At 43.1% G+C, this 12,929-nt stretch overlaps 1 protein-coding gene across 1 annotated transcript; it reads right to left on the bottom strand.

Moving 5' to 3' along the window:
- Positions 1 to 9,849: 9,849 nt before the first annotated feature.
- LOC122644749 lies at positions 9,850 to 10,350 on the bottom strand. Its single transcript, XM_043838136.1, has one exon. The coding sequence runs from the start codon at positions 10,348 to 10,350 to the stop codon at positions 9,850 to 9,852; it is 501 nt and encodes a 166-aa protein (XP_043694071.1).
- Positions 10,351 to 12,929: the final 2,579 nt, after the last annotated feature.

Below are 12,929 nucleotides of genomic sequence, written 5' to 3'. Positions count from 1 at the left end.
TTTGAGTATGATCCAATTGGGTCAACCATCGCAACGCAGATCTAGCCAAGGAGTATAAGAATGCCTGCCCCATTTGATTCTTGGAAAGTCCCCATGACCTAGTGATAGTGGCGAAGATCTTGAGGTGAGCTCTAGGGTCTCCCGACCCATCGAACTTATCCAGTTTCCACTTGAAGTCTTCAGGGATTTTTCCTTCAGGGAGGAACACCAATTCTTCTTCCTCTTTGTCTTTGACTGCCACCTCAAGCTCTTCAATCTTTTCTCTCATTTTCCTTTCCACCTTAGTTTCAGGGGGATCTGAAAATTGACTGCCATCCTCTTCTTCTACCAGTACGGTGCTTGGAGTTTTGGGGGATGCCGAGCTAGTCCTCCTTACCCCTTGCTATGTAGGTCCAGATGTGGATCCTCCCTTAGAGATTTCACAGACTGACTGCGCCAATTGTTCGACGAGTTGTCGCATTTCTGCCACATCCTTTTGTAGTCTCCTCATTTGGTGCTTTATGCGACTTTCAAATAGGTGATCGTCCATTGGATCCATGTTGCTCTCAAATGATATCTCGGCCGATGAACTAGATGAATGGAAAGAGGACGGAGAACTTGGAAAGGACGATGAACGGCTTGGATCAGCCTTTCGTCTTGTCGGGCTCAGGCTGGTGAGAATGGCTTTTTCTTTTTTTGAGAAATGGAATCGTGCCTTTAAGAAAAAGACAGATCCTAGTTTAGATACTAAGAGTGAGTTTTAAAAGCCTCCGAAATCAAACAATCGAGGATAATTTTTATTCATTTTTCTTTTCTTCTTTTTATTTTTTATTTTTTTGGTATTTTATTTTTATGATTTTTTTTTTTGTTTTTCATTTTTTGTATTTTATTTTTATCAAATTTTTTTGTATTTCCTTTTTATCATTTTTTTGTATTTTATATATATATATATGTTTGTATTTTATTTTTATTATTTTTTTTGTATTTTATTTTTTTATTTTTTGTATTTTTTTGCATTTTATTTTTATTTTTATTTTTTGCATTTTATTTTTATCATTTTTTTTGTTGGCTCAAGTCATCGAAGTTATCATCGGAACTTTCAACATTGCAGAAGTTCTTTCAGACCATATTTCAAATGCCATCGTCGCCCAAACATTTCTTAAAATAAACAAACAAATAAGAAAGCTTAGTTACAGGTTCCTGATGATTATATCTTGAATCAATACGAGGTACCCCATTTTCGAGTGACATGTAGGATTCCATTAAACGGGGGTGGACCTCCATCTTTCTTTGAGGGACTATTGCAGGACTATGGAATTCCCTACTTTGGGCGGCGTCTCGTATTGAAGCCAGATTAATTGTCAAGTGACCTTAAACTCGGTCCTTCTTGAAGCTAACAAGGGTTAGTTTGTGTCATATCCTAATCATATATGGTCTATTTTCCTACATGATGCATGCAATGGGTAGGCTGATAGGACATAAAAAAGTCACCCTTGATAGAACCGATATACCTATCGCTCGTGGTCGCAAATTGCGGGTATGTGGTTCTTTTAATATACCTGGAGAGTAGGTCACACAATCTCAGAGTAATTGTGCTAGTGTCTTTTTTGAGTGGCTAAAGCACTCCACAACACACTAGTGATTACCCTCGCTGGTGATTCTAAACTCGTACAATAAATATCGAGGGCTGTGGCTTCACCGCGAATTACCCATGACTACTCATGGGGTCCAATGACTAAGCATGGGGTAAATGTGTTCCCATGCCGTGTGTGTGTGCACGAAAGTGGTACAAGAAGCGGCTATCATCCGATCTCAGAGTACTTAGTATGACGTACCTCACCTCCCCGGGGGTAAAGGTACAACAGGGAGTACCATCGTCGTTTGATTTCACTTCGAGCACTATACATGATGTAGTTAGTACACAGAAAGGTTAGCCACACAGGTTTTCACACAAAATTGGAGAGAATATTCTTGCATTTATTGCTAGCATCTATTTTGGAAAGCTTGACCTCAAGATGATGTTTATCCACTCATCCCTAGTAGAGTCGCCACCAAAAGTACCGTGGTCCTCTGTGACGAGGTTTCCTTATCCTTATTGGTGATAGACTATTGGATATGGTAAAGTGGGGTATCATCTAGATACATTATCATGGGGTAAAGGTCATACTGCATAAAAATATTAAAATAAAATGAGGAGTCGCCACCTAGGGTTTGGGCCTAGGACCCAATAGGTGTAGCCCTATCCGTTATGAACGAAACAGGCTACAGAGCTCCACATGGTCTGGTCAGAGATTCAGGTAAGGGGTCAGGTTACAAGCATGGGAAGGTGTTAGGCACCCATCTTGCCCAGCAAAAACCGATCTTTCTCATATAGATGCTAAAAGGGCGAATATTCTCTCTTTCTATGACAATGAGGCTATATAATGTACATTATGCCTATATCTACAGTACATACATTAAAACGGGAAAATGCAAAAGACTACATTGTAACGACAAAAATGCAATGATTATACCTTCATAGGGGTATACCTCAGATCTTAACAATCCCCTGGCTCAGAGGAAGACGGACGAATGGACCAACATCTGGTTTCTTGAACAGCGTAATGGCTCTTTAGATGTGTCTGTAAGAGAACAGAATAATGGCTAGTAAAGAGGAAGTTTCGTTATCTGTGATTGGACAGAATAACGGCTATAAAAAGGAACTTTCGTTATCCGTATGCAGACAGAATAACGACTTGATCAGAATGGGATCGCTATTTGGATGTGTGGGTAATCGGCGGATCTACCCATAGCTCGGGTGGGTAATCGATGGGTCTACCTGCAACTCAAGTGGGTAATCGATGGATCTACTCACAACTCAGAATACCGCTCAAAACTCGCTCACAAAGGCCTAAAAGAGGGCAAAAATTGGACTGGGAGGGTCTCCCTCAGCTTGGGATTGCTTGACATGAGGGGAGGGGGACCCTCCTATTTATAGGGGGTGTCCCATTTCCACGGTGCCGGATAAGTTGTCCACGATGCCGTGGAGATCTCCACGGCGCTGTGGGGGACTTCTCCATGACGCCGTGGATGACATCATCCTGCCGAAGTCATAATCCTCCACGGCGGCGTGGCTCCGTACACCACTGCCGTGGGAGGCCTCCACGATGCCGTGGGGCACTGTCCACGGCGCCGGGGACAATGTGGTCCCCCTCTTCCTACTTTTTAGTTTTTAAGCCTCAAACGGGCTTTCTTAGGGTTTTAGATGTGTTTGGGCCCATGGGCCCTATTTTTTTGTCTTAGGAAAGGAAAAGGGGTGTGATGTCCATCGTCCGTGCCCCGTCGTCATCATTGCCAAGGGTGACAAAATTCAGTGTCTACACTAGGCATTTTTAGGCACACAAACCTAGGTAAAGCCTCCAGATACCGAATCAAGCACCCTTTGGCATGTAAATCGAGGCGATGCCCTAAAATACCGACTTAGGCATTTTTAGGCATGCGAATTGAGGTAAGTCCTCAAGATACCGAATCAGGCACCCTTTGGCACCCAAATCGTGGTAATGCCCTAAAATACCGACTTAGGTATTTTTAGGCACATAAACCAAGATAAAGCCATTAGATACCGAATCAGGTGTCCTTTGGCATGCAAATCGAGGTGAGGCCTTACAACATTGAGTCGGGCATCTTTAGGCATGCAAACCAAGATAAAGCCATTGGATACCGAATCAGGTGTCCTTTGGCACATAAATCGAGGTGAGGCCTTAAAACACCGGCCCAGGCTTTTTTAGGCACACAGACCTAAATAAAGCCATCGGACACTAAATCAGGTGTCCTTTGGCATGCAAATCGAGGTGAGGCCTTAAAATATCGACCTAGGCATTTTTAGGCATGCAGACCTAGATAAAGCCATCGAACATCGAATCAGGTGTCCTTTGGAGTGCAAATTGAGGTAAAGCATCCAGATACCGAATCAGGTACCTTTTGGCATGTAAATCGAGGTGAGACCTTAAAACACCAATTCAGGCATTTTTAGTCATGTAAACTGAGATAAAGCCATTGGATACCGAATCAGTTGTCCTTTGGCATGCAAATCGAGACGAGGCCTTAAAACATTGACTCAGGCATTTTTAGGCACATAGACCTAGATAAAGCCATCAGACACTGAATCAGGTGTCCTTTGGTGCACAAATCGAGGTAAAGCCTCCAGATACCGAATCAGGTGTCTTTTGGCATGTAAATCGAGGTGAGACCTTAAAACATCGATTCAGGCATTTTTAGGCATGCAAACCGAGACAAAACCTTAAAACATCGACTTAGGCATTTTTAGGCATGTAAATCAAGATAAAGCCATCGGATATCGAAGCAGGTATCCTTTGGCACGTAAATTGAGGCGAGGCCTTAAAACATCGACTCAGGCATTTTTAGGCACGCAGACCTAGATAAAGCCATCAGACATAGAATCAGGTGTCTTTTGGCACATAAATCAAGGTAAATCCTCTAGATACCGAATCAGGTACCCTTTGGCATGTAAATCGAGGTGAGACCTTAAAACATCGATTCATGAATTTTTAAGCACACAAATCGAGGTAAAACCTTAAAACATCGACTTAGGCATTTTTAGGTGCTCAAATTGAGATAAAGCCATCAGATACCGAATCAGGTGTCATTTTCCCTCTCTTTTCCTTTTATTTTTTATTATATCATTATGGTTTTCTTTTAATGGAATCTAATCATCATCATTTTTTTCTTTTTCTTTTTTATTTTTCTTTTGCAGGAGAAGGCTCTTCCGATGCCCCGAAGAAGTATTGCGGCACAATGAAAGTGCGAGAGTGGTATGGTGAGCTCTATCTGGAGGTACAGTCCCGGGTGAGACGGTCCGAATTGGGGCATATTGTTACTTGCCCCGTCCGTGAGCTAGATAGCCTGACCGTTCTGGCTCTAGTGGAGAGATGGTGGTCGAGTACCCACACTTTCCATCTCCCACTAGGAGAGGTGACCATTACACCTCTCGACTTCTACATGATTATGGGGCTTCCATTTGGAGGGGCACCCGTGGCACTAACCCCGGAGGATCGGGTGGATCGCTTTGCCTATTGGGGACGTATGACGGGGCTCATTGTCACCCATAAGGGGTTTCTTGCTGCTGCTATGAGGCGGCATTGGACGGAGAAGGGGGTGATAGACCAGTCACCCTCTGAGGAGCACGACTAGATGGCCATGTGCTTTCTTCTATACCTGTTGGCCGAGGTTGTGTTTAACGACATGATCGGGACCGTGACTGTCGATCTCGCTTTCTGCCGGTTTCTTGAGGACTTTGACATGGTGGCAGAGCTCGATTGGGGAGGTTCGGCTTATGCCCATCTCCTCTATATGATTGCCTTCCTAGTCCTAGGTTCCCCGAGCCTCATCGGGTGCTCTTATGTCATTTGGGTAAACCCCCCTTGCTCTTTCTCTTTTGCTTTTATTATTGTTTGAAAGCTTTATTACTTGTGGATCTACTGACTTGTTCTCTTGTAGATGTGGAGCTATGAGGTCCTGTGCTTTTGAGCTCCCATCTTCAAGGGAGGAGAGGACTTGGGTGCTACTTTCCCTCGGGCCCAGCGGTGGTCCAAGGGGATTCTTCTGAAGAGCTATCATCACAGGGACCTTCCTTCGGTTCGGGGTCTCCTGAACGAACTACAACTGGAGGATGTAAGTCCGAAGCCAATCCTTTTATTATCTTGACTTATTGCCTATTATTTTTTATTATTAACACCTTTTATTTTTATTTATTTATTCGGCAGGTTTCCTTCTGTCCATACTTTTTGGAATACTTTCTTGAGCCGGTCTTATTTGCTCTAGCAGTCACTCTCTGTTGTTGACGAGTCTTTTTTAAGGGCCTGTGGGGGTTCTCCTTTTATTTGGGAGAGCGGGTGTCTTTGCAATGGTATGAGGAGAGACTCGTCCCCCATCTCCCTCCAGCTCAGATGCACACTCCTCACCCCCTGGGGCCGGGGGAGATTCAACGCCTGAGGGCAGGCGAGCCTGCGACGCTGCTAGCTGTTGCTGGAGATTACCTAGCATTTCTCTATAGAGAGACTGTCTGCGTCCCTCTGATCCCGGAGGGTCCTCAGGTAAGTCTTTACTACCCTTCTCTTTCCATTTGACTTAAGCTAACCGACTCCTATTGTTTTGTAGTACCCAGCTCGACCACTCATTCCTGGGAGTTTTGGTTGTGGGCGGTCCTCACATGCTTCTGGGACGGTAGGGGCTGACTCTGAGGTGGGAACTTCTAGCGGAGTCCCTCCTATGCTATTGGCAGGTCTGGCTGATCACATCCCCTGCTATCGCCCATGGTTTGTCAGACTCGATGATCTGAGTATGCCAGACATCAAGCTACCGCCTCCTAGGGCAGCAGACCGCATCCTAGGTCTTCCTCTTCCATATGATGGGGTAAGTTTACTCATTTATTCATTTTTATTTATATACTTTTTTTATTTTTTACTCGAAGAAACCTTCAACCCCTTTTGGTTTCTGTAGGTGATTACAGATCGATACGCCGATATGCGGCGTATGATGTCCAGCCTTAATGAGGTCATCATCTCTTGAGGGGAGATGATCCGTTACCTGGTGAGTTTTCCTCTATCACACCTCCTTCTTTTATTTTTTTAGATGTTGCTTTTTATTTATTTTTTGTTTGTTTTGCCTTTTTTTGTTTTTATTATTATTCAGAGAGAGCAAGACAGGTTCGTCAAGCCAAGTTGGATAGACGCCAGGTTGAGCTGAGTAGGTGCCAAATCGAGTCGGCTCAGGCCAGAGTTGAGATCGAGGCTCTTTACTTGAGTCAGGATGCACCTGATGGTACTGGGGCGAGTCTTTCCGTACTGCCGCGACTGACCTCCATCTCTTTTTTGTTATATGCATTTTGTTTTTTTTTATGGATGATTGTAACTACTTGTATTATTTGCACATTTTCTTCCTTTTTGTGTATGCACCTTGTATCATAATATCAAGGTAGTCTCTCTTTTCTTTAGAAGCATAAATTCCATTGATAAGTGATTCAAATACATAGGAAAGGACAAACTAAACATTGACTTGATATCACTTGTTTACAACATTTTTTTCTCCTTATCTCTGATAACAGAATTACTACTTCTTGAGTCAAAACTTCTGGAGCTCTGAAGTTCTCCAACTTAAATTGTTTCTGCTTTGGAGATACCAAGGAGGGAACATAAAAACTGGTGTGAGTCAGACCCATGAATCTTACAAAATTGCATCCAGGCGTCTCTGGTACTTTCATCTCAGTCTTCATCCAAGGGCAATACCACTGAATCTTTTGAACAGTCCTCTTTTCCAAATATTCTTTCCAATCTGGGATCTTTTAGAATTCCTACGACTCTCTTCTTTCTTGATAATGCATCGGCGGAAGTTGAGGGCACGGAATTGGTTCCACCAACCTTAACTTTTCCATTAACCACATTTGGAAGATTGTAGGGGATCCATAGAAGAAGTCTGTTCCATACTTCTGAGTTTGGCTCATGAGATCAAATCCTTTAAAAGTCTCTGTCAGAACTGTGAGAACGATGTCACAACCTTTCTCTATTTGATTGATAACTTCTGCGATCATCGGAGACATTCCCTTCCCAGGAGCCGTTAGGAGATATTCTCCAACCATACAGAAAAGGTATGCTCGTTTGCTGCATCGGGCTTGGGCTTCTTCCCCTGTTCTGCTGTTACCGAAGATTCTTACTATCTTTAATGCATCAACCTTGTCGTAGTTAAGGATCTGCTTCAACCCCTTTTGGTCCATGACGAAGAACTCTTCCAATGTCTTGAAAATTTGATCTTTCTGCATGATCTGGAGGAACAACTTTCCTCGAGGAGGTGCTAACATGCAGGTCCGGAATTCTTCAATGGTTGGGGTTATTCTGGCCTCTCCGAAATGGAAGGCATGACTTGAGGATCCCAACATTTTTATACTTCTCTGAGTAAATCATGATGAAGCTTGAGGCATCTGATTCTTCCTAGTACCGATAAGTGGAGATCATCTAGGAGTGTAGGACCATCCATATGCATGCGGAGAGTCCATTAGAGCAATTGTTCGTCTAGGCTTTCTTTCTTTGGTCCTCACATACTACCTGCACCAAGGATCCTGTTAGAACCTTGAACAAGAATAAGTCTTTAGTTAATAACCAGCTCTAACCACCCTAGCTTACTACAGGTCTGAAGAGTGAATTGAAGGCCAAGTGGTGGGATTTACCATAATTATAGGGATGCTAGCTAGCAGACTTACGGAATGCACTAATACAATGCCCTCTTTATTTGTATATATATATATATATATATATATATATATATATACTCTTTTTATTTTTTTCCTTTTTCTTTTGAGACTGCACCTGAATACATCGAGTTGCCTACGTATCCCTTGAGGAGAATCGGGTCAAACGTAGTTCAAGTTACTAAAAAACTCAGACAAAATATTTCTTCAATTGATCCATATTGACTAATCCCCGAAGATCTTCTCCATCAAGGTTAGCGAGTTGAACTGCCTTGCTTGGCAATATGGCTTTAACTTTGTAAGGACTGCTCCAATAGGGCCGGAATTTTTCTCTCGGATCATGAACTGGGGTTCTTTGCTCCCTTAAGACCAAATCTCCTTCCTCAATGTTTCGAGGGCGCACTCCTTTGTTGAACGCCCTAGCCATTCTTTGCTGGTATTTCTTGAGATTATCCATGGCTTTCATCCTTTTTTCAACCAGGAGATTGAGCTCTTTATATCTAGCTCTCACCCATTCTTCTTCTGGCAATTGGCTGTTGAGTAAACCCAAAGGGATGGGACTTGAATTTTTATGGGCAGTACAGCCTCTACTCCGTATATAAGAGAGTACGGAGTTGCCCCGGATCGATGTTCGATAAGCCCATAAGCCCAATGGGAGCTTCTCCGCCCAGTCATTATGCGTATCTGCCATCTTCTGCAATATGGCCTTTATATTTTTATTGGCCGCTTTGACTGCTCCATTGGTTTGAGGTCTGTAAGTTGTAGACTTATGCCTTTCAATGCTGAAGTTGGTGCAGAGTTCTTCCACTTTTCCTCGAAAGTGCAAGCCTTGATCTAAAATTGTTGAGGTACTCCGAATCTACAAATGATATTTTCTTTTATGAACTTTGCCACCTTGGTAGCGGTCAAGACTGCATAGGACTGAGCTTCTACCCATTTTGTGAAATAGTCGATGGCGACCCACACGAATTGATGTCCGTTAGAGGCTTTCGGGATTATTTTCCCAATTACGTGAATTCCCCAAGTAGAAAATGGCCAAGGGGCGTTCAACGAATGCAACTCTGTTGGAGGAACGTGAATAATGTTGGCAAATATCTGGCATTGATGGCCTCGTCTTACGAAGACGGCGCACTCAGCTTCCATTGTTGCCCAATATTATCCCATTCTGAGTATCTTCTTGGCAAGCATCTTTGCATTCATGTGTGGTCTGCATATTCCTTGGTGGATTTCCTTCATAATGGCTTGAGCTTGCTCCTCATCCACACATAACAGTTGGATACCATCATAAGACCTTTTATACAGTAAGTTCCCTTGAAGGAGAATTGGGTAGCATATTTCCACAGGTGCCTTTTCTTCCCTTCTATGAAATGCTCAGGGTACCTCATTTCCCTGATGTAATAAACTATTGGGGCGTACCAAGGCCTACCATCTTTGGTGAGCACATTGACCGGCTCTCCGTAGGCTAGGCTAGTCCTTCTTTCTATCAAAAATGGTCGAATTCAATCCCGAGGATCGCATTCCACTATGGAGGCCAAAGTGGCTAAGGCGTCCACAAACCAGTTGCTATCTTTGGGTAGATACTCAAAGGAAGCCTCTTTGAAGCATCGGGCCAATTGCTCCAAATATACCTACTAAGGCTTTAACTTCTCGTCCTTAGTCCTCCATTTCCCTTGAATTTGACAAATTACAACAGAGGACTCTCCGAAGACTCTGATCTTTTCCACTCCTACGGACAAGGCCATTTCCAACCCAACGACACAGGCTTCATACTCTGCTATATTATTGGTGCAACGGAATTCCAATCGGAACGCTATGGGTAAGTAAAAATCTTCTGGGGTTACGAGCAATACCCCTGCCCTAAACCCCTTTTGATTTGTAGCTCCATCAAAATATAATTGCCATCCTTCATTTTGGTCTTCTTCTACCAAGTATAGATCTTCATCGGGGAAGGAATCCTCCGTCGACTGTGAATCAGTCTTCACAGGAAATGCCGCCAAATGATTTGAGATTGCTCGCCCTTTTACGAATTTTTGATTGACATAGGTTATATCAAATTTCGACAGTAACAATAACCACCTGGCCATTCTTCTGGTCAATGTTGGTTTCTCGAAGAGATATTTGGTTGGATCCATCCTTGAGACAAGTTTGACTGGATGAGATACCATGTAATGCCTCAGTCTCTTAGTTACCCAAACCAAAGAGGTGCATGTTTTTTCCACTGGAGTATAGCGAGTTTCGTATTCCAGTAATTTTCTGCTTAAGTAATAAATCACATGTTCTTCCCCATCTCTCTGATCGATCTGGGCCATCATCGACCCTATTGACGTTTCCTCCACCAATAGGTATAACAGCAACGACTCACCTAATATTGGTGGGATAAGTATAGGGGGACAGACCAAATACTCCTTAATTTTCATGAAGGCATCTTGACACTTATCATTCCATTCTTTTGGTTCCTTCTTTCTAAAAAGCTTAAAGATGGGCTCACATGTTGCAATCAAGCAAGATATGAATTTACTGATGTATTGGATTCGGCCCTGAAATCCTCGTACTTCTTTCTCCGTCCTTGATGGCGGCATTTCTGTGATGACCTTTATCTTGTCAGGATCCACCTCTATTCCTCTTTCACTAACGAGGAAACCTAGCAACTTTCCTGCTCTTGCTCCAAACACACACTTCTGGGGGTTCAGCCTTAGCTTGAATTCTTTTATTCTCTCAAAGAATTTTTTCAATGCTATAAAATGACCTTGCCGGTCAGTTGATTTGACTATCATGTCATTAACATATACCTCCACTTCCTTGTGTATCATGTCGTGCAGTATGGCCATAGCTGCTCTTTGATAAGTTGCCTCAGCATTCTTTAATCCAAAGGGCATTATCTTATAGCAAAATGTCCCCCATGGTGTGGTGAAAGCCGTCTTTTCTCGATCTTTCGGGTACATGCTAATTTGATTGTATCCAGAGAATCTATCCATGAATGACAGCAATGCATGCTCGGCAGTATTGTCGACTAATATGTCGATGTGGGGTAATGGGAAATCATCCTTGGGGCTGACCTTATTTAGGTCACGAAAATCAACGTACATTCTAAACTTCCCATCTTTCTTGGGGACCGAAACTATATTGGACAACCACTGAGGGTATTGAGTCACTTGGAGGAATCCCACGTTCCACTGCTTGATGACTTTTTCCCTGATCTTCTCACTCCATTTTGGTCACATCCGTCTCGGCTTCTTTTTGACAGGGCGTGCGTCTGGGTATGTGGGTAGCCTGTGTTGCACAATTTTTGGGTCAATGCTGGGCATGTCCTTGTAGAACCAAGCAAAGACTTCCTCGAATTCCTCAAGGAGAGAGATCATTCAGGATATTTCGTCACTATTAAGAGAAGAACCAATTTTGATCATTTGAGGGCATTGGTCAGTTCCCAGATTTATAAGATGAGTGTCCTCTCGGATGGATTGAGATTTTCTTTGCTCCAGTTGTTCCAACAAGTTGTGATGTTCGAGGACATCATCGTCCTTAGAAGAATAAGGAGACAAAGGAGACAAGTCATACTCAGAATCAACAATTTCATTCATGATAAAAGAGGGAGTACAAATGGACTCAACAAACTGGAACTTTCTAACTTCCTTAGGGAAAGCAAATACAGATTAAGAAACAGACTCAGATAGGACTAAATCAGAGCTGGTTACAACTTCAGACTCATTGATCCTTAAAGAGGTTGTATGAGGAGCTGCGGTGCTGGCCCTTCTTCTTCTTCCTCGATGATTACTGCTACTTCGAATAGCTCATCAATCCTTTGATCTCCTTGGATTCCATCCTTGCTTGCTTGTTCCAGTTCCATGGCTATCCAGTCTACTTCATCTTCAAAGAATATCTCGAACCCTGGTTGAAGCCGACCTTTCCCTTGATCAAACCATGGTTCTCGGTTTCCACAATAAGGAAAGTTCTCCCCTTCCTTCACGATGTACCCATTTAGAGTCTTGAAGTAAGGAGTGCTACTTGCTGCACTGCTCCTTTGTTTTAAGGCATTCTTCCTCAGATCCCTTCTTGGATCGAAACCCAAACCGTACTGGCTGTCATTGGCGTGTATTTTTGGGAATGTTGGGATTCCTTGCTGACTCTTTCCCAATCCTAGCCCTGGGAAATACTTCATATTCTTCATTATTTTCACGAAAGCTTTACTCCACATCATCAGGAATTTGGCTGGGATTAAATCTTCTTCGCTTGCAAAAATAATGCAAATGTTGCCGATTTCAAATCATCCCAATTGCACCTCTGGTAAGGGCAAACGACCCACCTCTATGTTGGCCAGAGTATGTACCATCTCTGTATCCCCAAAAATGGTAATGATCTTTTGGTCATGTAGGAACTCCAACTTCTGGTGGAGACTTAATGCTAGGGCTCCTGTTGAATGTAACCATGGTCTTCCAAGCAGCATATTGAAAGATGCCTGGGTGTCAATGACTTGGAAATCTATGGTAAAATAGGTGGGCCCTACCTTGATATCGGTGGTGAGAACCCCGATCACCTCTCTTCTAGAATTATTATATGCCCTGATGGTTTGGCTAGATGGCTTCATTTTGTTAAGGGGTAAACTCATGCATCTTGCAGCTTTCAGAGGCATCACATTGAGAGCGGACCCATTGTCTATCAGAACTTGAGGGACTTGATTTTTGTTATACTCCACGGCGATATAGAGGGCTCTGTT

The sequence above is a fragment of the Telopea speciosissima genome, chromosome 11 (genome assembly GCF_018873765.1).
Source record: "Telopea speciosissima isolate NSW1024214 ecotype Mountain lineage chromosome 11, Tspe_v1, whole genome shotgun sequence".
Classification (NCBI taxonomy): Eukaryota; Viridiplantae; Streptophyta; class Magnoliopsida; order Proteales; family Proteaceae; genus Telopea; species Telopea speciosissima.
This window is presented reverse-complemented; position numbering and strand designations above follow the sequence as displayed.

Bases quoted from the DNA above. Each gene is read 5' to 3' on its own strand.
- LOC122644749 (XM_043838136.1), bottom strand. From the start codon at position 10,350: ATGGATCCAACCAAATATCTCTTCGAGAAACCAACATTGACCAGAAGA.